Below are 26,671 nucleotides of genomic sequence, written 5' to 3'. Positions count from 1 at the left end.
TTGCTATTCACTAACTTCCATCATCTGCAGTAAAATGTCCACAGAGCTGATGGGGAAACGCAGTCAGACGATAATTCTGCTAAATCCTTATTGGTGCGGAGATATATGTGACTGTGATGTCATATAGTTTGCAACAGAGCCCCGCCCACTTCAAACCAGCGAGAAAAGCACAGTACAATACCCTTTAATAATGGCTGTATTCATATTAAACAAGACTATGGGACATATGTGAATACAGAACATGTTTCATAAGAGAATGTACTGACCATGCCTGTATTACATATCACAGCTAAGGTGGCCCCTAGGTTGAGATATCAAATCACAAGATATGATTTATAGCTCACCAACGTATTTGCAATAAGACTGCCAACCCCGACCTGCTACCATCAATCCACAAGTGTTGCCATTCTAGTGTAGAAATGACAACCGAAGGTATAGTGTGGACGAACACCTTTACGGCACATGTGTTACATTCAGAGACAGTGCATACAGTAATGACACGTCTCACCTCATGTCTACACGATGTGAGCTTTAAAAAGGCACTGACCACCAGCTCCATCAAGTTTCACAAAGTCAACCAAAGCGTACCCCCCCTCGATATGAGGTTCAGTTTGAGGGGAGATCGGTCACTTTAATGTCAGCCCCCTGGCAGTGATGATGGGAGTTAGTCAATGATGTCGGGGGTGGAAATGGTCAGTGGAAGGGTGAGGAAGGTGACAAGGACAGAGGGACAAACAAGGAAAAAAGGTGAGATGAGGAGGAAAAGCCAGCAGGGTGAAATAAGAAGAGAGGTGAAGAACAGTGGGGTGGACAGGGAAAAGGTCTAATTGAAGAGGGGGGTGGGGGGGATAAACGCTAATCCCAGTACCCTAAAATCGATATAAAATTACAAATAATATATTTAATTTATTTTGTATATTGTACATTTTGTATATACTGTATGTATATATATATATATATATATATATATATATATATATATATATACATATACATATATATATATATATATATATATATATATATATATACATATATACATATATATATATACATATATATATATATATATATATATATATATATATATATATATACATATATATATATATATATATATATATATATATATATATATATATATATATATATAAAATGAAATAACAAAACGAACAACAAGCAACAAAAACCACCACCCATCCCTCCCAGACACATTAACACACACGCACACGCACACACACACACACACACACACACACACACACACACACACACACACACACACACACACACACACACACACACACACACACTCACACTCATTGGAGACATTTGCGGTTATATGCCAGCACTCCATCAATGCAAATCAGAAAAATAAAAACAGCACACACTCACACACACACCACTGCAATACATCTTAACTATTATTTTAAAATTGTTATAGGTTGTGTTCTAGCTCTGGCAACATCGCAGGTCTTTCAATAAATTATATTTTTATCATTATAAATGAATGTTAATAGTAATAGAATTAGTAGCACTATTTGGAGTTGCAGTAAGTGCCTTTACTGTGATACTTTCCTGACTTGGCAGATCCATGAGCGGCTGAAGCGGTTTGAGAAGCGAAGCCCCGTCCCCGTCCAAGAGCACGCAGCAAGTCTGGCCTCAGAAGTAAGCGACGCTCTCCAAACATCTTTTGCAGATAGACATGTTGCCGAGGATGACAGTTTGACAGCAGAGGTAACAGGGAAGATATGTTGTCATTCAAATAATTTCCTCCACGTACAGACGACTTTCCTGTCACACAGTAGCACAAGTGGAACGCACACTCCTTCTGGTGCGTACCCAATTATGAAATGTTATCTCAAAACTCGGTCACTTTGGATATTATCACTTGAAATGCTGTGTTGTACCTGCTTGCCAGGAGTGGGGTCAGCGAGGACAGTGCAGAGCAACAGGCTGCTAAAATCATTGTGTGTGCAGTCTAATGTTGCAGGTTGAAGGAATACAGTTAATTTCAGATTCAAGATGAAGTGACAGAGAGTGCTCCTACTTCGACACTACCAGTCTAGATTCCCTTCAGATGGTTGTGCATCATATTTCATACACCAGTCCTCTTCATTCCTGTTACCAACCAATCCCTCCTGTGTTTCCATCACATCCTTCTACCTTCCTTGAACCATGTTCTACCTTCATTCCTGGCCAAAGTGTTAAACAACGACATTCTTTTTTTTACACTTTCCCCTTACTCTATGCTTCCATCTTTTCTTCTCTCCATCCCCAAACCACATTCCTCTTCCATTATCTCTACTCATCCCCTTTCTTTGTTTCCTTTGTCCTTTCATTTGCTTTTCGTTATCTTCTCCCTATGCCCTGCACATTGTAATTCCTGCCATGATTCCACACTGTCTATCTTCCCCCTATCCTCATCCCTACACTTCGCTCCATCTCCTTCTCTTCACTCCCTCTGCTTCAGATTCTGTTAGACAGCTACTCTCCGCCTGGCTTAAATCATCAGGACCTACTGGAAGGGCCAAACCACGGGTCTGTTTCCCCTCAGAGAGGCTTCTGTTTGCTCACAGTGGAAACTAATGACCTTCATGCATTGTGTCCCTGGAGTGTGCCTCGACATCTTGAAGCAGTAGAAGTCATTACAGTAATACGCTCGACAAGACGGGCGACTGCACACAGTCACTCGCCGCCTCATCCCTCGCCGCTGACGGTCAAGGCTGCTCTGTTTTAGCTGTCGCCGCAGCTGTCGTGTAGCCTTGAACATTCGGGAGCTTTTTTTCCCGCCGGTGGCTAAAAGACATAAAATCAAAACAGGAACACGAACAAATAATTAACATTGAGAAGAAAAAAAGCAAAGTCCCAGTGAGGGGAACGGGGTCACACAGAACTGTGTCACTATAGTCTGAATCAGATACAAGTTTCACAAATCCTTTTTGTCTCTCTTGGCTAGTACAGCGTAGACTAGAGCAAACCTCACTCAGGCCATGATATAAATGTATACCTCTAATTAAAAAAGCTATATCCTGCCTCTACTTCTCTGCTTCCAGTTGGCGGAGGGGCTGATACACCAAGGCTGGACCGATGAAGTCAAAGAACTGGTTGCCCTCTTCTCCCAACCCAACTTTAAGGTGAAGAGTATTTCCTTCCATGGTGATGGTGTGTTCCCGTAGCTTCACACATGTGTGTCGACCTGAAACTCACCCAGCCAAGTCCTTTGTCCAGTAAATCACATCATCTCTAACCAAAAGAATATACCACTCGAAATAGGCTTGTTTTCTTTCTTGCCAGGAGTATCAGAGAATATTGATACCACTCCTGTCACGTTATCTGAAGGCCACCGTAGGTTCTGCAACACGCTTGCAAAGGGAGGGGTGAGCGGAGGTAATCAGTTGGTTGCAATGTGCAATCTCGCCGTTAGATGCCACCACATCCTACACACTGAACCTTTAAGTTTTTGTACAGATTGAACAAATGAGATTTGGCTATAACTAGTCAAGCTAGCTGTTTCCTCCTCCTATGTCTCGTCTTTGTATTAAGATCAACTTAATGTAAACTAGTTCGTACCAGCCGTACTAGCTGTTTCCCTCTATATTCAGGTCACCTTGTTGCTGAGAGTTAGACAAGAAGTATCAATACGGCTCTCATACAGTATCTACCCATTAAATATGTATAGGTGTTTTCCCCCAATGGAAGAACCAAGGAATTAACATTGTGGGTGACCCACATTATATTCATATATATCAGAGCTAGGGATTCTTATGTTGGATGCCGTTCCTCCCAATCATGCCACTCCAGGTGTCTCCATCGTTTCCCACATGCACGTTAAAGTCTCCCAGCAAGACTACGGAGTCCCCTACTGGAGCTCCCTGCAGGGCTCCATTCAGGGTCTCCAAGAAGGCCGAATACTCCGAACTGCGGTTTGGGGCATAGGCACAAACAACAGTTTTCCCCCCATAACCCGAAGGCGTAGGGAGGCGACCCTCTCGTCCACTGGGGTAAACTCCAACGTAGCAACGCTCAGCCGGGGGCTTCTGAGTACTTCCACACCCACCCGACGCCTCACACCTTGGGCAACTCCGGAGAAGAATAGAGTCCAACCCCTATCCAGGAGTACAGTTCCAGAACCAAGACTGTGCGTAGAGGTAAGCCCCACCAGATCCAACTGGTAGCGCTCCACCTCCTGCACTAGTTCCGTCCCCAGAGCCAGCCTCTGCCACCCGTGTGGCAGCGCACCCGACCCCAGCAATTCTTCCTGTGAGTGGTGGGCCCACTGGATGGATGGATGGATGGGAGGCACCACGCAGCTTCTTCGGGCTGTGCCCGACCGGGCTCCGTGGCAGACCCGGCCACCAGGCGCTCGCTGTCGGGCCCTCCCTCTGGGCCTGTCTCCAGACGGGCTTCCCCGCCTTCCTCCAGGCAGGGTCTCTCCTTCTCTTTCCCTTTTTTTCATGAGGTCGTTTTGAACCATTCTTAGTCTGGCCCCTTGCCTGAGACCAATTTGCCTTGGGAGACTCTACCAGGAGCACAAGGCTCCAGACAACACAGCTCTCAGGTTCATAGGGACACACAAACCTCTCCACCACGGTAAGGTGATGGTTCCTGGAGAAGAAAACCCACAGTGTTATACTCATATAGAAAGCTCTTTTTTTTTTCTCTCTCTCTCTCTCTCTCTCTCTCTCTCTCTCTCTCTCTCTCTCTCTCTCTCTCTCTCTCTCTCTTTCATTTAAATTTTTGGGAAATGGTGTAATAATTTAATTAGCTCGCTATTCCGTATGAATGTCAAGAATTTTAATAAAAATAATTGAAACTACAGCCAGGGCTTACCGTAGTTTAGCATAAAATCTGGGAGCAAGGGAAAACCAGTTAGTTTAGCTTTGTCCAAAGGTAAAAAATAAAAACCTTTGTAACTGCCTGAATAGCCACAATCTCTCATTCCTTACATTTCAGTTTTTGTACGAAAAGAACTAAGCACATAGGCCTATAACGTGTTCATTTGTTAAGAGGTGCCAGTAGGCAAACTTTTGTAACCTTTACACGGAGCCAGGCTAATGTTTCCCCCTGTTTCCAATTTACTCTACGTAATTTAAGCTAACCTACTGCTAGCATATTCATATTAAATAGAGAGTAGTATCGCTCTTCTCATCCAACTCTTGGCAAGAAAGCGAATAAGCATATTCCAAACATGCCAAACTTTTCCCTTCAGTGACTTCTTAATCTCTCTAATATTACTGCACACACACATACATATGTTTTAAACTGTGCAAGAGTGCAGTTTTCTATCACTGAAGCGAATCCTATAATTGTAATTCACACGGACCATTTATGAAGCAAAAATATAATCCACTCAGAAGAAGTTGTTTTGCTTCCTTCTACTTCAGCTACCCAATGTATCATTAACAAAAAAAGAAAGCTTCTCTAGTGTGGTTAGATGTTCAGTCATTTCTCTTGACCTAGCTAACACTAGAACTGTAATCTGACAAACTCATTTCCACGCAGGAATGCTTCATCTGAGCTCTTCTGATGCTGTTCAGGCGACTGAACACCAGAGTTTACACGCACATCAAAAAGCTTCTGTGAGTCACACAAAGTGACAAAATTAATTCAACTGTAAATTCTATTTAAATGTATGTCACCTAATCATATTGCCCTCTGAGAGGTGCTGACATCTACTAACCACACTGGAATTGAAGCTAAACTACTCCCTAGTTATGTTTATTAGTGTTCACTCAAGTAAAGGCCCATACTACTCAGATGCATGTTTCCTTATTTCAGATCTGCTGACAGTCCTATTTCAGACACACACACACGCACACACACACACACACACACACACACACACACAGCCAATGGTTTTCCAGTGAGCTGCAGAAGTCATGGCTTCTCTTAATGAGGAGCTGAAGCCAGCCGAGAACTAACAGGTTTGTTTAAACAGTCCTAATGACCTGTTTGTTCTTGGCCCCGACGGAGGAGCTCACACATACTTATGAGAGACTCAGGGTATAATATTCTGTGAATGAATGTTTGTTTTTTGAAAACCTGTCTCTGAAAGTGGCCAGAGACACATTGCTCATGCGCTGGCAGCTTCTGAGCAGGGCAACTGTTGATGGACAACATGGATAAGTAGACTAACTGACAGATGTATTGGCTGATTGTTAAAATCAAGTTGATGAGCAGATGTCCCCCGTCCCCGTCCCCTGCCCCTTCTCATTCTTTCTTATTACAGTACATTTTATTCTACCTTGTGCAGGTTCACGGTGAGAGATCCAGAATATTGTTTTTCAGCAAACAAACCTGGAGTTTTCACGCGGCCAAAGTAAAAAAAAGATTGAACTTAAATGAACTGTCTGGGCATTGATAGTGAGTCACTGGAAAACCTTTTTGACGTGTGTTGTTTGAGCTGAGCAAGTACGGCTGTTAGCAGTGTGGGGGGTTGTTTTCAGGTGGCCCTCAGGCTGGCAGTATATTCCAGACTGAATCAAATGTGGCATGTTGGCACAGTCCACATTGAAGGCTTGCGACCAAGAGAAAAGTGCTGTGTTTGGGTTAAGTCGCTGTAGTGAGTGCAGGCAGGCCGGCCAAAGTTATTGGAATTTTTGCACAGTCTCAGTCACCTTTAATTAGTCAACAAGGATTGGTGGCATTTTTATTTCTCTACCATTTAGCCTAAAAATGTTGGTTTGAACCATAGACTGTCTGTAAGAAGTGGACGTAGTCACCCTGACCTCACCCATTAGTTTGTAGGCTACGGTTTTAAGTCTTGAGTTTGGCATTTTGGCCGTCGTCATCAGTTTTTTTTGGAACCAGAACTGACTCGAGTGGATGGATCTAAGAACAATCAAACACTGAACAAAACATTTTTAGGCGACCAAAATGTTACAATTACATTTCCTGAACTGAAAACACTGTGAAAGGGTTAAAAGGTTGAAAACATGAACAACACTCAAACAGGACAACACCGTGTGGTAGCAATCCATCAATTATAAGGTGGCCACGCCCCATTAGAGACTCTAACTCTTCACTTTTCAGACCCCAGAGGTTGCTGTTTGGTTTAGATCTGCACTGGTAAAACTGGTGACAGGTTCTTCAGTGCGCTCCCCTCTAGAATGGATGCCATTAAATGAAAAGATTTCTGCCGTGATTACACTGGCATTTGTTCACAACGCTGAATTTGACAGCAGCTTGACAGCCAACACTTTGGTTTCCATTTTGTTTGGAGTACAGTATACCGCTGGCCTCAGCCGGTGCCATTTTTCCATACAAAGTGAGATGCATTACAGGATACTATCCCAAGTGCCACATCTATTCACAGCACCTGGAATTGAAAGTGACATACCTGAAGGCAGATCAGCACCTTCACTGTTTTTCTGTTCTGTCTACAGAGTCTCCTGTGTGTCCATGACGATGTCGCTCAGAGAAACTTTGAGCCCAATCTGCCACCGATACCTGATGATGTGCTGGAGGAGGATGAAGATTCTGTCAAAATTGTCAGTCTGGTCAAAACCAAAGACCCCCTGGTCAGTAAACAAGTCTTCATATGTTAGAGGTCAAGTTAAACATTTGATTTATATCCGGTTTGGCTTAAAGAAATAGTTTGACATTTTCGATAATACCCTTATTATGCTTTCTTGCTGAGAGTTAATGAGAAGGTTGATACAGTATCACTCTCATGCCTGAAATGTGCAACAATAAACTGTATGAAGTGGACGTAGTTACAGTGACGTCATCCATCGGCTCATAAACTACCGCTTTGAAGGCTTGAGTTTGGCTGTAGCCATCTTGTTTTTTTGGAGACCGAAATGACATGAGAGCGTTGAGCTCTCATTTTTTGGGTGACTAAAATGTTACAATGAACTTTGATGAACTGAAAACACTATGAAAGGCTTATAGTTGTAAGACGGGGCGCCCCAGTAGCTAACCCGGTAGCTAACCCGGGAGCTAACCCGGTGGTAGCAACTTGTCAATCAGAAGGTAGCTACGCGCTGAAGCATACCCTGATATATTGCCCAATGAGACCATGATTTACAAAATCAACATCATGCTGTATTGAAGAAGACTTGAAACTAGTGATTGAGGCCATAATCTCTTCAGGAAAATGTTTACTGAGGTAATAAAGTAAGTGCGAAGTCGGGTCAACCGGACTTCTTTTTGCAACCAGTGGAGTCACGCCCTGCTGCCCGAGCGGTATCAATCTTCTCATCTAACTCTCGGCAGGGAGGCAAATAATTATATTTCTATATGGCTCTAAAGACAAATACAACTGTACTTAACTGCCTGTCAGCCTGTTTCTAATTCAGTCTGCCTGGCCTCGTAACGCACACAAAACAAACACAAATGCAAGTATTTAAGTTAAGACAACCATGTGACAAGGCAACTGCACTCTGACATCTGTAATGTGTCCAGCCACAATATCTGACACACACAGGCAGTTCAAAGCAATAAACATATCCACGGGACAGCTGAACGGGATTTTTCTCCGTTGACTGAATTGATGTCATTTTGTCAAACTGCGTGACCGCTAAAGCCCTGTAGCCTATGCTGAGGACTACAGCCCTTTGGAATGACAGGAAACATAAGAAAAGTTTGCTGCAGCAGCCAGGAATTTACAGAGTCAATTCTTCCACATCTTTGTTGCCATGTATCTGCTGTGACGCACAACATAGTTTCAGCATTGTTGTGAGTTCGTGCGTGCATATTTACACATGTGTATGTGTGTAACCAGTGCAAAACTGTCTCTTAAATGAGTCATTTAAGGCAGTATTGAGCATTAAAATGGATTGGGATAATTTCTTTTCTGTTTTTGATGTAAATCAACTGGTTTCAAAGTCTTTAATCATAGCTAATTTTCTTGATACTACCGGAATGATCTGTCTTATTCCACCCTGAGCCATTGTTACTTATTTCTGGAAATTTCCTGGATCAAGTGAAACTGGCCTGAAAACGAACCAAACTACAAAGAGCACATACCTCCGCCAAGGCTGCGAAATCCTCTAAATTTGTTATTTTAATAATAAAACAAATGTTTTTTTGGATCTGCATTTGGACACGATCTCCATAAAATACATATATGCATGGAGAGCTGTGGGGTACATGAGCCAGATCCCCCCCCCCCATCTTAAGTAAAAAGCAGAAATGTTCAAAGATGCTCTAAAACACAAAGTTAAAATTCCTTTAACAAAAGAATCCTCGATCCATATTACAGATCATTTGTTTCACCAAATTACTTTGAAATCTGTTAACAAGTTTCTTTATATATCCTGCTAACAAAGATACAAATGCTCCAAACACATATCTTAAATCTTTTAAAAGAAAAAACATTGTTTTAGGGGAAAAAATGAGAATAATTGAATTAATGATGAACAGTCTTTGCAGAGTGTGTTCGCTCGTGTGATAGTGTTTGACAGTGGAATTTTCTTTGGACCAATAATAGAGAACATACTTTTGTATTGATCACAAAACTAAATTGGAAGGGGACTGACCTTTTTCTGACACGGTCTATTTGATCGATCCAGCATGTTCCCGTTTTCCAGACAACAGGGTTACACCCGAGCGTGGGCTGATTGTACTCAGCCACATAAGATGCTCTTTCCATTGCGATTTGCTCCACATCAATAACATCTGTTGAAAACAATGCTGATTTGGATAACCTTTTTTCCAGCGCTTTGTGTGTTACATGAAGGCAGTGGGTTAAATAGTCCCGTCTTGATACAAATAACCTTCACTGGAATGAAGTGACTCTTAATAAGAAGCTTGTCTGGACTGTAATAAAAGCAACATGTTGTTTTACTGTCCTTGACCTCATTGCCTCTGTGCCTCTTCTGTTTGTCCGTCATCCTTTCATGTACTAATCACCATCCTCAAGGGGGCAACAATTAAAATGGACAAATCCACCGGGACTATTGTTGTGGCGAGGATCATGAGAGGAGGTGCAGCTGATAAAAGCGGTAAGCTGATGAAATTGTATTTACTACAGTTTTTTCCACTCTGCCTTTATAATAAGCTGTAGTAACATTACAATGGCTCATAGGAAATGAACATGTTACAGAGAACAGCATGTGGTACACATTTCCATTTGTATTTCCAACACTTTGAAGGCCTGATCCATGAAGGAGATGAATTGAAAGAGGTGAATGGTGTCTCATTGGAGCACAGGAAGCCAAAGGAAATCCTTTCTCTTCTGGTTAGTCTCACCTCAGCTGTTTGCTCACATTGTTTGATTCTCCTCATTGGAGGTTTCTGTTTCCTTCTTTCCTCTTGCTCGCAACCTTTTATTTCTTCTTGTCAGTGTTTTAACTTACAGGATAAGGCTGACACTGTTTGATATTTTGCTTATTGTCAACCAATTCCATGAAAAGAACACAGCCAAAAAAGCGTCAGTCCGTCTGTCAATACCTTTCAACTTCTCTACCATGTCAGTGTCTCTCAGCTCCAGTCCTATTTGTTCAGATTAAAGATGTAAAACCTTTAAAACATTTGTCGCAAATAAAAGTTTTGTTTGAGAAAAAATCTCAGTAATTTCGTAAAACTGCTGGGCACCGTAGTTTTTAGAAAACGATACTCAAACTGGAGTAAGTAGTGCATTTGTTTGGGACTATTTTCTGTTGTGGATTAATCCACATTTGGTGCACAAGTGAGAATGTACTGTAGTCCTACAGGAGCCGGATGGTGTATTGAAGTAAAATGAAGTACGGGCCAATGTCCATGATAATGAACATGTCACACAGAGCAACGCTGTGTCTCATTGATGTGTTTTAATAGTTTCTGGACAACACTGGAGATTTATGGCACAGAGGAATAAGTTTGTTTCTTGTGTTTGTTGAGGCGAAGACACATTTCCACCCTGGTGGACCATAAAGATGTATTCTATTCTAATCTAAATGGACTATTGAACCATTGTAGTTTGGCCATTTTCTTTGCTTGTGTGATCCATAGTTTACTATTACTGTTAACTATGCTTTTCTGATGGGTTTACTAAGTCTGATAAGTTACTTAGTTAGTACCCAATTGTATCAGTTTGCCTGCACCATAGTGTATCACAGTACAACAGTCACCATCGTCAGAATACATAAAACTGTAATTGGCCCCCTTTTTATTTCATAGATAATAACAATGGATATTTTAATGAGATATTATGGGCCAAACTGGAAATGTCTTCATTTCAGAAATCTGGTCCTCTTATGTTAGTAGAATCTATTCATTTCTGATTAACTTCTTTTAAATTGTATTTATCGACAGTATAAGACAATACAATATCACCAGCCTTATCCTGTATATGAAATATGAAGCTACAGCCAGGAGAGGGTTAGCTTAGCACATAGAATTTATACTGTACTAGAAACGAGGGAAAACTGCTTTCTTAAAAGAAAATGCCAGGAAATAGTCTTTTTTTTTAACTTCAAACTTCGTACAGATTTGAAAACGTTATAAATATGTTCATTACTGAATGTATAGGTGACAGAACCAGGCCAACCGATTCATCCTGCTTCCAGTCTTTATGCTAAGCTAAGCTAATCGGCTGCTGGGTGTAGCTTCATAGAGAGTGGTATCTTATCATCCAACTCTCGGCATGAAAGCAAATAAGTAAAATTTATTAAAATATCTATAACTACTTCTTGTAACTGCTCTTGCGAAGGCTCGTTCTCAGGGTGAAGTTACCTTCACAATCATTCCTGCCTCCAAGGAAGAAATGTCATCAAACAAGACGGTACAGTAAAGTTTTTTTTACGTAAACTTAGCATGCACACTGGCTGCATGGGGAACGCTGCCCAGCTGGTTTCAGTAAAAAGAGATGAAATCAGAAGTATCTTGTGTGTTTGGTTATATTTTGTGTTTTTGCCACAGCGCTGTCACTAAAGCAGCGCACTATCAAGAACTAAACTCAGATCAGACAGTCGAGGATTAGACACTCACTAATTTTATTACAATTTACCGCTTTTTATCATTTTGCACGCATCACACGTGTTGAGCCACGTCAACTCAATTTAACATTAACAAAAAATCTTCTCACCTTATGTGGAAAAATTCAAGTTCCACAATCCTTTTTTGATTCGGAAGAGTTCTCGGCCACTTGAGCTGCCTCTTGGGTAAAAAGGGCAATATCCTGTCCAGAGACTTTGACAGAGTTTTAGATTCCTGCTGACGTTGGCAAAAATAGTTCCAACTTGCAATAAAGAAAGATGAAACAGGTCGGGAAAAGTTCAGTTTGACAAAAGTGAAAATAATGAGTGAAGTGACAATGCACTTTCCTATCCAATACAACTGCTATATATTAGTAGTTTAGGGTTAGGGTTAGGGTTAGAAGAAGAAGAAGAAGAAGAAGAAGAAGAAGAAGAAGAAGAAGACCCCTGGACTGACATATGCTGTCACCCAAGCACAGATTGGCTTACAGCTACATAATAGGCTCACTTTTATTTCACATGTAATTATAATAAACATTTGTGCCAAGGACTTAGCGGGCTCCCAGGGAGAGGGAGCAAACATGAACATGTCGGCCCTCAGGAGAGAATGTGCTGTAGGTCACACAAATATAATGGATAACATGTAAAAGAGTTGCAACATCCAATGCATGGGTCAAATGCATTTTGGCAAAAACAGTAATAATACGGCGTGATAATAAAACATGATTTGTAAAAGCTTTTCAAGGGTGAAAGAGAGGGTTGAAACAGTCACAGAGGGTAACAATGGCTCAGCATGTCCTCCCAAAGTGGGATTAAAGTCAGAAACCTGACTTGAATTAACCTAAAAAAGCTCAGTCGGGGCTAAAGCAGATCCAAACAGGTCAATTCAAGTTCACGCATTCAGACTAATTCGATATTAACTGCTGATGGATTGAATATGTAAGTAGCAACTAAGTTAAAATGGAACACAATATTTTTATACATCCTAATTGAGTCTTGGGCCCGATACATTCAGTAAGAACAGTTAGTAAGAACAGAAAACCTGTAGGTTATTTAAGTATCTTATACAAGAACACAACGATAGCCTGGCTTTATGGAACGGGCCCGTCTGCTACAAGAACCTCCACAATGAGAGTTATACAGCACAGCAAAACTACCTGCAAATCCTGCTGTGCCTATTTCTCCCCTTCCCACATCACTGTTCAGTGTTCAATGTTTAGGAATGAAGGGCTAAGACCAGGACTATAAATCTGTTATGGTAATTTGGATGCAGGCCTTGGCATCAGCTATGCAGAGGCTGCAGGCTGGGGGTGATGTTTGGCTGCAGACTAACGAAGAAGCTGGGTTAACTTTAACATTTAAATGTATCACACAGCGTGAGAACCAGCTGTGACTTAGGAGACAAGCGTACATTTACATGACTTAATTTGAACCAGTGGGATTACAATGTGGTGTTGCTGTAAATGGTCCAAAAGACATCTATGACTGCAAAACAGAAATGCCCTGAAACCAGGTAGAGAATAACCTCATTAAGTCTTATTTCAATGCAAAGATTTGTTAATTAGCAGGAATGCAGCGCAACACTAAAGTGAAAGCAGGGCTCGGTTTATTTAAACGTGAAAGTCAATGAATAATCGTGATCTCAATATTGATCAAAATAACCGTGATTATCATTTTGGCCCTAGATTGATTTATTATTAATACTAGAGAGTTTATTTTTCAGTAATCTGTAAATGTCCCTCTTTTCTTTAGGGACCAACTAAACCCTTATTAAAATGCTTATGTGCTTATGTAAATACATTTCTAAAAAGCTAAACTGTAACTGTATTTCATCGAGCATAGCGGTACGACCCCTGTGAAGGTTTGCCAAGAGTGTGTGAGTTGACCTATAGTATGTTCAGAGGCTCGCAGGCCCACTGTGGAGCTGTGCAAGCTGCTCATCTAACTGAAAGGCAAAGTTAAATGTCATCCTAGATACACCACTCTGGGTGAAATATGTTTTTCTTGTTCTACCGATCAGCACATCAGTTGCCTGACAAAGCTCCACCCCTTACATTACATCATGTGAGACAAACCAGGAAACAAGTTTATTACTGTTCCCTTCTCACTGAGACGAGACTCCGACAGACTGGTGGTAAGATTCACCTTCTCTACAAATCTGTAGAATTCCACTGAGCAGGGACAGTTACAGGAGGGAGTACTGAAGTTCTTAAGTAGGTAAATACTTCTTCTACTACTACTACCTGCTGCTGACAAACAAAACTCAAAGTGAAAGTAACTGAGGCAGCTTTCTACACCAGTGAGTGAAACACAACGTGTGTTTCCAGCTTCCCTCAGACACAACATGTCTTCCAGATCAGAGGAGGATCACTGCTGTCCGGTCTGTTATGACGTCTTTAGAGATCCTGTTGTTCTGTCGTGTAGCCACAGCTTCTGCAAAGACTGCCTGAGGAGCTGGTGGAGGGAGAAACCAACACGTGAGTGTCCAGTTTGTAAGAGAAGATCCTCAAGGGAGCACCCACCTGTTAGTCTGGTGTTAAAGAACCTGTGTGAGGCCTTCGTGCGGGAGAGGGACCAGAGAGCTTCAGAGGCCCTCTGCACTCTGCACTCTGAGAAACTCAAACTCTTCTGTCTGGACCATAAGCAGCCGGTGTACCACCACATACATGTAGAGGATGTCCAAGCTGGAAACTGTTACAGCAGGGAGCATTTGCAATGGATTAAGACAAATTATTTTCTATGATCATGGTCATTTCTCAAAAATGACACCAACATATGTTAAAAAGCACCAGACAGAGATTGTCCATTGCTAGGAGACAAAAGAAGTTCTTAAAGCTGCAGGAGGAAAAGAGACAAATTAATAAATGAATTACATAGAATGTTTATTTTTCCTATTGTCCCCTGTTTGAAGGTAAACACATGTCTTCTCTCCTCAGCTGTTTATGCAGGCACTTTTCGACTACGATCCTAACGAGGATCCCACCGTTCCGTGCAAGGACGCAGCGGTGGCCTTTAGAAGGGGCGATGTCCTCCAGATTGTCAGCATGGAGGATGACACCTGGTGGCAGGCCTGTCGCCTCGGGGACAGCAACACTCGGGCAGGGCTCATCCCCTCGCAGCAGCTCCATGAGAGGTTTTCATTTTAAGCTTCTCGGTCGATGTTCACTCAAATAATATCTATAAAACATTTGGATTAATCCTGTTATGATTTGTTTTATTTGGCTTTCTACAGGAGAGTTGCACTGCAGCGACCTAAAGCACTGTTCAAACCTCGACGAGTCAAACCACCAGGTGATGAGCCGACATTTGTCCATAAAATCACCACAGCTGAAAAGAATAAAACCTTCTTTTTTTTTTAACACTTTCCAATAAACATATTAGAGCTGCTTAAGCACTAAGCTGAGAGGTGACAGGTCACGTCTGAAGATCACGGTCAGAGTCAGGGTCACGGGTGAGCTCTGCTGCCCTCCCGTTGTACTCACTGCTTTTGTTTTCTCCACATGCTCCACAGATGAGGGGGAAGGTACTGTCTCTTTGAATTTGCTGTTGAAAACTTACCTTGAGCATAATTAACATGATGTAATACACATGTATATTTTAGGTTTTGGTTTGAGGTTTTTAAAGATTTAAAGAGGTGTATTATCCAAAAATAATAATCATGTAATTCCCCAGCGCCGCATTTCCAAAATGGAAAGAATTCTGTTAAATGTTACTCCAAGCAGGTTTATAGTATCTGGCCCTCTGCAATGCGCTAGGTTTTTTTTGCTAACAACCAATTTGTAAGAGTAAGGTAGATATTAATATTTCAAAATTGTGGATATCATTTCTAAATGAAACTATTAATAGAATGACCAAAGCAAAATATTCGGACAGTTGGGTCAGAACACATGCTAATACTTTGAGTATAACATTTCAGAGCGACGCACGTGTCATCCCTTTGTGGTTTGTGTCAACGATTTCCTCACTCTCTCCTCACTCTTTCCTCTTCTCTCTTCCTGTTTTTCCAGTCATGGAGGATGTAGACTACGGAGCTATAACAGGGATCCACATCGGTGAGATGTTTGACGTGTTCCACTCAAATCCCACTGATACTGGAAAATGAACCAGTATGATACATGACAACTCAACTCAGGGCAGTAGGATATGACATCTCACAGCAACACACATATATTAAATATATATTGAACTTAGCAATAAAAATAGATGGAAAAAAAACAGCAACAAAAGGAGACCCTGGTTATATTTACAGTACAAACCAGTTTATATGATGATGTAGTTTTGTGGTTTGGGGATTTAAGGGAGAGGACCAGAACAGCAAATGTGGTTTTAGACTTCACTTTTATCCCATTTGTCTTGATCTCATGGATTGGATATGATGTGCTTGTGTGTGTTGCATGTGTGCTGCGTGTGTGCATATGTTGGATGTTCATATGGGGGCGTGCACTTATGGCTGATTGTAAAAAGGCTCCTTATGTCTGTACAAGGCAAGGTAATTACAGATGTTGCATTATATCAGTTCCAAAAGTCATGTGCATTTAATAATGTGCATTTCATCTTATCTCAGGCCAGCTTCCACCTGATGACGTGGTTCAGACTCTGTGTTTCCTCTTTGTCTGGCATGTGAACCTTTATCGATGCTGCACGACCAAATGACTGCATGCAGATGAACCAGAGCAGAGAGCGGCTGAAAGACAAGGGAAATGGTGGAGCACTATGCCTGGATACACGAGATACACGAGTAAAGGCATGGTGAAGGGGAGAGAAACAGGCTTTCAGTCCTTTAGATTTACAGTGGTTCTCTGTCTGTCCTTTAAAAAGAACAGTTCCACACTTTGGGAAATAAACTTATTGGTTTTCTTGCGGAGAATGAGACGAGAAGATTGATACCCCTCTAATGTCTGTTCATTAAATATTAAGCTTAAAGGCAGCAGCAAGTTAACTTAGCTTCAGAAATCATAAAATCCTCTCAATAATACTTGTTCGTTTTTACTTATTTCTATCATGAACAAATAATATAAAGTGCTGATTAGGGATTGTTAGAGGTGGTAGGTGTTTTCCCAGTCTTTATGCTTAGCTAAGCTAACTAGCAACAAGTTCTAATCCTGTGCCAATATTGTTCAGTTATCTCTTGTTATATCACAAATATGACCAAAACATACGTTGAATGACTGACTAATTTTGAACATATATATATATTTATTTACAAGCTACTAGCTAACTTTGCCAATCTGCCTTATAGTCGCACTTGACCGTAGGTCTCAGTAGCCGAGAGAGGCTCTGGTAGTATCTAGCAAATTAAGATCAGACACACACCTACTGCACAGTCAGCTGCCAGCCTGTGTCCTACACAATTAAAAAAGTAAAAAAGTAATATTTTTGTAAATTAAAAGATCGTAGAAAATATTGTATAAATTCATTTTTATCCAGTGAAACGAGTGATTTAGCGGGGGTTGAACACTGTTGCAAGGCCCTGTATGAATGACACATTCCCATAAAGGTCTGATCCTAGAATAGTCCCTGCAGCCCAGATATTTTGCTTTAATCAGAAATACTATATGTCACGTTACAGAAGCTAAAAAGTGAACTTCAGTTTCATCGTTACTTTAGATAGAGTGGCATCGATCTTCTTGTCTAATTCTTTGCAAGAAAGCGGAGAAGCACATTTCACAAAATGTTAAACTATTCCTTTAAATGGTGAGACTGACATATTCAGGACCACTGAAGTGCACTAAATGCTCTTGGACTACAATGCTTCATACTGAGAGTCTATGTCCACTATCTTGCACTGCAGGTTAAGGCTCATATCGTATCATCTTGACATGAAGGGCCCAGGCCCAGTTCATGACATGCATTGCATGTATTCACTCTCCTCGCAGTTTTATCTCACCCTTATTTCATACTGTCAAATGAAGCAGAAATATCTTGCAGCATTTCCAAAAATGTACTACGGTTTTACAGCTGAGAGCATTTTCTCTAACACATGATGAACTTCACTGCCAGTATTCCTTAAGATCGACAATTACGATATGTTTTCCTCTAGACCTTATTTCATTCTAGCAAATAAGGTTTCTCATTTGCTTTATAACATAGATTTTGTACAGTGTGTATTACCCTTTGACATTTCTCAATGAAATCATTAGTTTAAATCCCATGTAAACAAAAGTTTGAAATCTCTACTCATAGTGCCATGTTTCTTCGAATGTTGCCCTGAGAGGAAATGGACAGATATGCTTACAAAGTGAAATTACAGCTGACGTCAAAGAAAGCCTGGCAGCATCACTTAGCAGCAGTTAACATCATGAAAGAGAGCGAGTCTGCCAAGCCAGGCCAGACCACAGTCGCTTGGCAGACGCTGGCTGTCGGAGGGCCTACAAGCCACGCGTGACAGCCCGAGTTGTCGTCTGTGGACTGCAGGATTTGGGCTTTTCAGGAAGATGCTTGACAGCAGAGTTTGGGTGGCAGTGTTGATGGTGTTTTACACTTTTATTCCTACTACCTTCTGTCACGGTCCTTGTTGTCATCTGGGTCTCTCTGATGTTTTAAACATTTTTTCCAGTGTTCGCAAGGTATCTCAAACTTGTGATCGTAATAGAGGTAAATGACGTGAAAATGGACGACGGGGCCTGGTTCGTCATTGCATTTGATTTCATAGAACATGAATGTATTCTCAAAGCAACCCTGATCAACATTCTAATATTAACAATGGATCTAATTACTATGTGTGATGTAAAAGGGGTTCCCAGTAGTGACAAACCGAACCATTTTAGACAATTCTTTGCTTATTGTTTTTGATTTTACAGCCTGCAATTTTAATGTTTTGGTTCAATCTCATCAACATCAATTCCAGCCACAGCAGGCAGCTGTTATCAGAGAAAGAAAAATGCTATTAATGCTATTAATGCTACCTGCCCGGCACCAAATTGCAGACGGACAAAGTTAGCTACTAGCTGGTGATCTTAACGAAACATTTAGCAGCTAAACACCCAAATATTTCAGTGAATAACACACTTACATTCGCCCAATTTGGAACCATTAGCGAGGGACAATATCTTGGGGGTTCCGGCGTGGCCAGAAGATATCCGAGCCAAGACTTTCTGTTCCATGCGCTGCTCAGAGAGTTCAGAGACGATGTCAACAACCTGATTATTTTACAAGTAGCATTCATATGCAGAATCTGTTTATAGAGATTAACATTTTCCAGATGGCCAGAAATGTAACCCCAAATGAATGCTAATGTTCCTCTGTACCTGCTGCATGTGTAAATTAGTAGGGGATTGTTTCCCAACACATTGACCTCATCAACTTTATCAGCAGATAATGTGCCAGATGTTGTGTTGAATGCAGGTTTTTGGACTGTCACAACGAGGCTACCATACTGCTGGGCCTTCAGTAATACACCTGGCAGGTCTAAGGGTCTTCTCTCTTTTTTCCAGCTGGTTTAAGAAGGAGTTTCCGACTGGGGAGAAAGAGCAGCTGGGCCAGAGAAGCGGCTCGGTCCAGGAGGTGGAGCACAGGGTTTCACGGCGCAGTTCGCCCCCCTACCTACAAACAGGTGATCCCCTTCCACAGAGACCCAAAGGACAAACACCGTCTGGTCGTTCTTGTTGGTACGTATGAGCTAAACATACGGTCGCGTAAAGAAACAGACAAGTTCCCATCTTGTGTGGAGATGTTTAAAAGCAAAAGGCCCAAATCTTATAAAATAGGTTCCTATACTATGTGACATACTGTATGCATATAACATTGTTATATACAAAGCTTATAACATTACTAGTAGTAGTTACTGTGGTTATATGTACAGTATTGTACTTTGTGTTTTACATCATCCCGCTGCCTTTTTTCAATACAAAAAATTCAAAACAACATTATCCCATTCACTAAAAGAGCAGTACTATTGAAGCGGTTGTTGATCAAAAGAAAACGTAATGTATTGATGAAGATTGATATCCTCAGTATCGAGTGCAAGAACAGTCCTTTCCCACAGAGGCACGTAAACACTGTCACAGAACTCCAAGTTAGAATATATTGTGTTCTCTTAAGTCTCTTAAGTGGCCCACCCCAGATTCACTTCTCTGCCAATCCTGCAGGCCTGCTCTATGTATTTTTTTGCTATATCTCTCCCCGGGGGATTTTACATTGAGCCCTGCTGAAGGTCTTTCTAATGCCATATTATGATACAACTGTAGGTCATCTGTGACCGGGGGAAATCAAAGAAAGGAGAGAAGGGGAGCGATGCGAGAAGAGAGACAGAAAATCGAAAGTGGAAGGCAGAGAAGAGAGAAGCAAAATGAAGTGAAGAGGCGCAAAAACAAAAGCAGATAGACAGGAGATAGATGATAGGTGAATGGAGAGAAGGAGATGACTGGATTGTGAATAAGATCCCTCATAATGTCAGCCAAGTGCTCCATCATTAAACTGGAACAGTTAAGACAGCTTGGATTTAGATTTAGACCTCTTTAATTGAGTTGGAGCTTATCCCGACTCTGGATTACGTTTTACTGTCTGCTGTGAAGGCTCTTCATTGACCGGAGGTCATCATTAAGAATATATAGCTTATTGGCAATGAGAGTTATGGACGGGGAAACCAAAACCTGGATCGCTAAAACAGCACCAGTTGGATAATGTTTGACCAGGTTGTAAATATATTCGTTTTTGTTTGCATTGTATATGCACTTTGAATGAAACAATAGAGCGTTATGCCCTAGGAAAGCCGGTGAAAGCGACTGCCAGCCGCTTTAAGCCCTACAGATCGTGTAACTCTTGAAAAAAAAAAAGGTCAGGAGAAAGTATCCACTGTACCCGATGATGCTCCTCCACAGTTCTGCGGCGCAGCTGTGAAAGACATCAGCAGTGTAAGAGTGGAGAGTCTATAAACTTGATATTTTGTATCCAGCTCATGCAACGCTGTGATGGAAAAGGCAGGTATGTCAGGAATCCTACTTTCAGACGGCGCTCCATTAGAGTCTGATGCAATCTGGGGCTGGAAAACCTGCCTTAGAAGAAAATCCCAGATGCTACAGTATGTGTGTGTACGCTTGTGTGTGTTCATCCTGTGCATCCTACACTATAATGATACTGATACTGTGTGGCTTTGCAGATGTCACATTTAGATGTGATGCTATGGATTTCCCAGAGGGCATGGGAGCGTTTAACGTTCAATAGAGAGACACCGGCCGAGAAAAAGAGCGAGGCTGGTCGGGGAATCATTTTCAGACTGAAATCAGTATGAAATCAGAGCTCTGTCTGTCTGACTCTCTCTCGCTCCCCTTCTCCTCCTCTGATGATAAAGACAGATGCGTCACAAATCACCAAGTCTATTTGATGTTGTGAGGAAAACATTAGTACACAGGGATATTGGGAATGAATACGCACATACAGAACACAGGGTTTGTATCTTTGTCCCCAGGGCCCAGCGGCGTTGGCGTTAATGAGCTGAAGAGGAGGCTCCTGCTCTCCGACCCTGACCACTATGGCGTGACTGTGCCACGTAAGACAGACATCCAGAACTGTCACCTTTACCTCCCGCGCACTTAATGGTTTTACATCTTTTTACTGCTGTCTTCAGCCTCCCGTCCCTTTCTCTTTCAGACACCACGCGTGAGAAGAGAAGGCAGGAGAATGAAGGGGTGGATTATAATTTTGTTTCAAGTCACATGTTTGAAGAGGATATTCTCAATCATAGGTACATAAGCAGGTGTTTCCTTTCCCATGGTGTTAAAAATAGTCCCACTCCCTCAGAGTGATGTCAACCATTTCTACTTCTGTCTGGTACCATTTTGACCTTTACTGTATTTCCTGTTTGTCCCTATTCCTTTCTGCCTCTAGGTTTGTAGAATATGGGAGATACAGTGGACACTACTATGGAACACGTCTAGACTCTGTGCACAGGGTGTTGGCTGAGGGCAAGGTGTGCCTCCTGTGTGTGCACCCTAATGTGAGTGCTATGCTATTTAAAAAAGATAATTAAATTCATGTTTACATATTGCCAATTTTAACAAGTTTTAGAGAAAGAAGTGTTTTACCAAAATAATTCATGTAATTCATAATTAGTAATTAAACCTATAGTTTTTCATCATATGACTTCTTGATATTTAAATAATAGAAATGTGTGTGCCCATGTGTGTGTCTTCTACAGGGTTTAGTTGTTTGCAATCTCGGAGCCCGTTTGTTAGCAAAAGGCTATATTTCTGGGGTTCTGGTGTCGCTAACGGATATCCAGACGAGACTTTCTTTTCTGTGTGCTGCTCATTGTTTACAGTCTGATAGGCAACTTAAAACACGAGAATGGAGTTGAGAGACGACGTCAACGACTGGAGTGTTTCACAAGTAGCCAGTCTGCAAGCTAATAAAGAGCTAAATCATCGTCAGCTGGTAGCCGATGGGTTCTGAGGATTTCAGCCAATCCTTTTCTCTCCACACGGTGCATTCAACCAAAGCCCTCTCAAATTTAATGGTCAATATTATTTCGACTACAAACCAGAACACGTCCGATACCAAGATCTTGCATTGTTGCCTAAAGATTCTGCATTCATATTCACATATTGTTTGTAGAGATTAAGATAGTGATTCCCTCTTGGACAGACGCTCCATCAAACACGATTGGCAGTGGTGGAAAGCCAGTGAGGGATTGCGTGCTACTAGTTTGTTGGGGTGCCTGGGCAGAGGAGGGATAGCATGATCCCCCACTTGTTATGCCCTGCTAATTTAGCTCCTTGCTAACAACTAGTAAACTAGGAACTAGTAACTATAAGAAGAATCACATAGCACTCTTTACTCTCCCTACATCACCAGTGGGAACAGTTACGAGTGCTGTGGTACATGAGGACAGTATACGTGGGGAATCTGCTACACATCATTGCTTGTATGTCATTTATGCAGTCTGGAAAGTTATCCCTCATGGATTCCTTATTCTACACAATTTATTTTCATTTAGGATTGTTCAACTTTTACTTTGACAGCGGGGCCGATCTTTTTTCAATGTGTCTACTTTGTTTAGAAAACGTATTACTTCTGCCTTCATCTGACATCCTTCTTCTTTGTCTTTATCACCACAGAAGATAAAGCATGTGTACACATCTGAATTCAAACCATACGTGGTGTTCGTGAAACCCCCACAGATTGAGGAGCTACGCCTCACCAGGCGGAGAGTTAAATTCATCTGCGATGTGGACGACAAGAATTCGGTCAGGATCTTTTCAGTAAGAGAAACAATAGCATAAACTCACTAACACACAGGTACGTGTGTGAAGTCGTGTGCTTGTTCCATGTCTTGTAACATGCAGGGCGGTGTGAGGTCAAACACCCTGGCCTTAGCGCACCCACCCAACCCCACAAACATGCACACACCTTGCCTTACACATGGTTGACCCTGTGGTTTGCATTTAAGAGACTTTTAAGAGACAGGAGGAGTTACAAGGCCGCTTGGTGGGTGGTTTCTTGTTCCATTACTAACGTACAGGTGAGTAAAGTTTGTCCCGTGATGAAGGGTCACATGTGTGATGAAACATGTTTTAGACATGACAAAAAAGATGCTATAGGCTTTAATAATCCCCATCTGGCTTCTCATTCACCGTTTGACCCTGGCTGCCCATGTTGCCCCTATTAAACCCATGAGGTCACACACCTGTGTTGTAGCATGGCTGGAGTTTGCCCGGTGCCAAGCAGCACAGCCCTCTGAGGCTTCAGGCATATCTTATGGGGCTATGCTTTCAACTTGAACTGCAGCTGCTGTGAAAAGGCCTCTTATCCTTTACTCCCAGCATGTAACGATGTGTTACGCCTTGGTCTGTATAGCTGAATGGTCGCAGGGATCCGTTCCATGTCCTGTTACGTTACAGTATGTGCAGATTATTGTAAAACAACTTCTTGGAGAATGTCACCATATGGTCAGGCTTTAGCTGTTCTGTTTCCATCAGCAGTTTTTGTCGGATTAACAATGAAATCATCATCAATCATCGATTGCGGTTTCTTTTAAGTGCTCCTTTTCTGTGCAGATTCTTTCCATCTTATGCTCATTGCTTAATCGCAGGACACACAAATCAAAATATGAAAAGAGGTTATTATATAGCCAGTGCTGGGACCAGGTCATTGTTTTGCGAGTCACAAGTTTGTCTTTGTACTCAAGTCCCAAGTCAAGTCTCAAATCCTAAACTTTGAGTTTCGAGTCCTAAACAAGGCAAACTGCAATTTGTTTTTTGTTGATGCAAACCAAACTACTGGTAATGTTACTTCTTCATGGTTCTTTCCTGCAACTTGATTGAATGCTCTCGGATTGAATTAAACGAAGTGGATCTGGGGAATTTAAACGCTGGAAGTGAGAAGCGTTAACCTTGGTTGATTCAGGAAATGAAGGGAAATGTATTGATACATAGCACACTTTTTAAATAACAAACGTTTTAATCTTTGGGCTTTGGACATACCTGTCAACCCTCCCGTTTTCTCGGGATTATCTCGTATTTTTACTTCTATCCCGTTTTCCTCCAGTTTAAATATTTTACCGTATTTGTAATCTTAAAAAAAAAAAAGGCCTAATTTGAAAAAGTGAAAAGTGGCCTCCAATAGAGCAAGTGGCAGTATTATGTTTAACATGAGCTGAAAAACGTTATCCGCCAGTAAACACACAGAAGAAGAAAACAGGAACAATAACACAGAAGAAGACGAAAATAGATGGATGAGAGTCACAGTGAATGGGAGATAGATGGCGTTCAAACAAAGTTCAAACTTTATGCAAGTACCTGCCACATGAGAGGAGACCTTCACTTATTTATTAAAAGCAGAGTCGGGCAAACTCGTGCTTTTTGTAACGTGTGCCATTCAGATGTTAGCATCGCACACAGCGGTATAAGAGATGTTCACCAGCATGAAAAATCGTCCAAGCACAAGCACAAGCACAAGCACAAGCACACCAAGAGGCACAAAACATTCACTGTCAATGACTTCATGTGTGATAAGAACTGTGTCAGAGGCAGACCAAGTGACCGGAGCTGAGGGAAAGATGTCGATGCTTTGCGTTAAAAATAATGTAGCCTTCAGCTTCTGCGATGATTTCAGTCGCAGTGTAGCGGACATGTTTCCCGACTCTGACATCGCAAGGAAGTCCTCGTCGGGGGAAACAAAAGCCACACAACTCATCCATCATCAAATAAATTGATGATATTAACTAATAAATAAAACCCATACATTTTATAAACATGTATTTCCTGAATGTATATACCCGTCCCTTATGTGTTTACATTCACATTATATGGGTAGGGGCTGGGGGGCTGAGAGCTGTGAAAATATGGGCGGAGTCCGCGAAAAGATTTCCCTTATTTTGAAATTCCAATGTTGACAGGTATGACTTTGGAGAAGGTGTCAAGTATTTTCAAGTATTTTCAAGTCCAAGTGAAGTCACGAGTCATTGGTGATAAAGTCGAGTTGCAAGTCTTTTTTGTTTTTGTCAAGTCAAGTCTTACGTCATCAAATTTGTGACTCAAGTCTGATTCGAGTCCAAGTCATGTGACTCAAGTCCACACCTGTGATTATAGCATCATGTTATTCACTCAGCTGTTTTTTTGTCACAGGAGGAGGATTTTGAGGACATGATTAACTTGGCTGAAACCTTGGAGAGCCAGTGCGGTCACTTGTTTGACAAGGTCATCATTAACGGAGATATCGTCGTGGCGTTCAAAGAGCTGAAGGCGGACCTTCAGAAGGTGGAAGAGGCAGAAGTCCACTGGGTTCCGTCAGAGTGGATTTGCTCGTCGTCACCAACGAAGGCACGGAGAAGTTGTGGTCATTTGGACAACTGGATTTGAACTTTGAACTGAAAAAGAAACAAAGAAGAAAAGAACCCCCAAAATGTTTTCCGAATTGCATGTAGTTCAAACTCAACACCTTGAACATTGAATTTTTGTCATATTTTAAATACTTTTTTCCGTTTATAAACAAGTCTTGAGATTACTACAGTTTTCCATAATGGCCCTTAGTGTGTATCTAATTAGACAAACAGAATCCATCTATCTCTCCCTCCATCTGTTTAAGAGCCAGTTTTTCTGTTGGCATTTGGCTGAAAAAACGTCGGCTCGCAGGACGGAGAATAAGGGGAAAAAAAGGAAACTCTCCAGAGCATTTGTGGCTGAGAGTAATCCTTCCCTGCCAAGTTGCAAGCATCGGCATGTAATTATTCTGACAGCTGCCGCACTTCAATTAACTGTAATGTACACCAGAGAAATATTATTAGTAGCAGTCAGGCAGGCATTTTGCCAACAACATGCTGTAAAAAAAAAAAGGGACACAAACAAGATCATCAGTCAATTAAAGACTGTAGTTGAAGAAGAAGGAAAACCTGTTTAGTGGCTTTAATTTTCATAATTGTGTACATATTGTAGATGGACACTATACATGTTTTAACTAGTGAATATGTTTCATAATTATTGTACTGTAGACACTGTAGAAACATGGTTGTTGAAGATTTTTAAGGGTTGAATTTATGTATTTTCAAACACCTTACTCCATTATTGACCTTTAATTTGTAAAGAAGTCTTTTTTTTATAGACAAACATATTGAGATAATAAAGAATAATTGGCCAAGAGCCACCATTAGTGACACACCATTAACAAATACTCATATGTGAGCATTACAGCTGCCTGTTGGATGCAGATTCTACTCTTCTCCTTCACACAAGCTGCTTAATCTAATTATTTTTAACAGCAGCATTCCTCCACATTCATGGTGTTTCCTTTCCCTTTTTGGATGCTGTGCTCAATTGGGTGTGAAGGAGTGTTAA

At 41.4% G+C, this 26,671-nt stretch overlaps 1 protein-coding gene across 1 annotated transcript; it reads left to right on the top strand.

Annotated features, from left to right (window-relative positions):
- The first annotated feature begins 674 nt into the window (after positions 1-674).
- LOC115022418 (MAGUK p55 subfamily member 7-like) lies at positions 675-26,486 on the top strand. Its single transcript, XM_029453397.1, has 16 exons — positions 675-704; positions 1,591-1,668; positions 3,057-3,137; positions 7,389-7,523; positions 9,869-9,950; positions 10,101-10,186; positions 11,639-11,710; positions 14,840-15,036; positions 15,136-15,194; positions 15,911-15,955; positions 19,337-19,510; positions 21,310-21,390; positions 21,492-21,585; positions 21,729-21,837; positions 22,958-23,101; positions 25,466-26,486. The coding sequence occupies exons 1-16, from the start codon at positions 675-677 to the stop codon at positions 25,697-25,699; spliced, it is 1,701 nt and encodes a 566-aa protein (XP_029309257.1). The 3' UTR covers positions 25,700-26,486.
- Positions 26,487-26,671: the final 185 nt, after the last annotated feature.

The sequence above is a fragment of the Cottoperca gobio genome, chromosome 17 (genome assembly GCF_900634415.1).
Source record: "Cottoperca gobio chromosome 17, fCotGob3.1, whole genome shotgun sequence".
In the NCBI taxonomy this organism is placed as follows: Eukaryota; Metazoa; Chordata; class Actinopteri; order Perciformes; family Bovichtidae; genus Cottoperca; species Cottoperca gobio.
Note: the sequence above shows the minus strand (reverse complement) of the source record. Positions and strands in the feature narration are given on the sequence as shown.

Coding starts and splice junctions, on each gene's coding strand:
- LOC115022418 (XM_029453397.1), top strand. CDS start 675: ATGTCGGGGGTGGAAATGGTCAGTGGAAGG. Junction 15,195..15,910: donor TCGACGAGTCAAACCACCAG/GTGATGAGCCGA, acceptor CTGTTTTTCCAG/TCATGGAGGATGTAGACTAC. Junction 23,102..25,465: donor ATTCGGTCAGGATCTTTTCA/GTAAGAGAAACA, acceptor TTTTTGTCACAG/GAGGAGGATTTTGAGGACAT.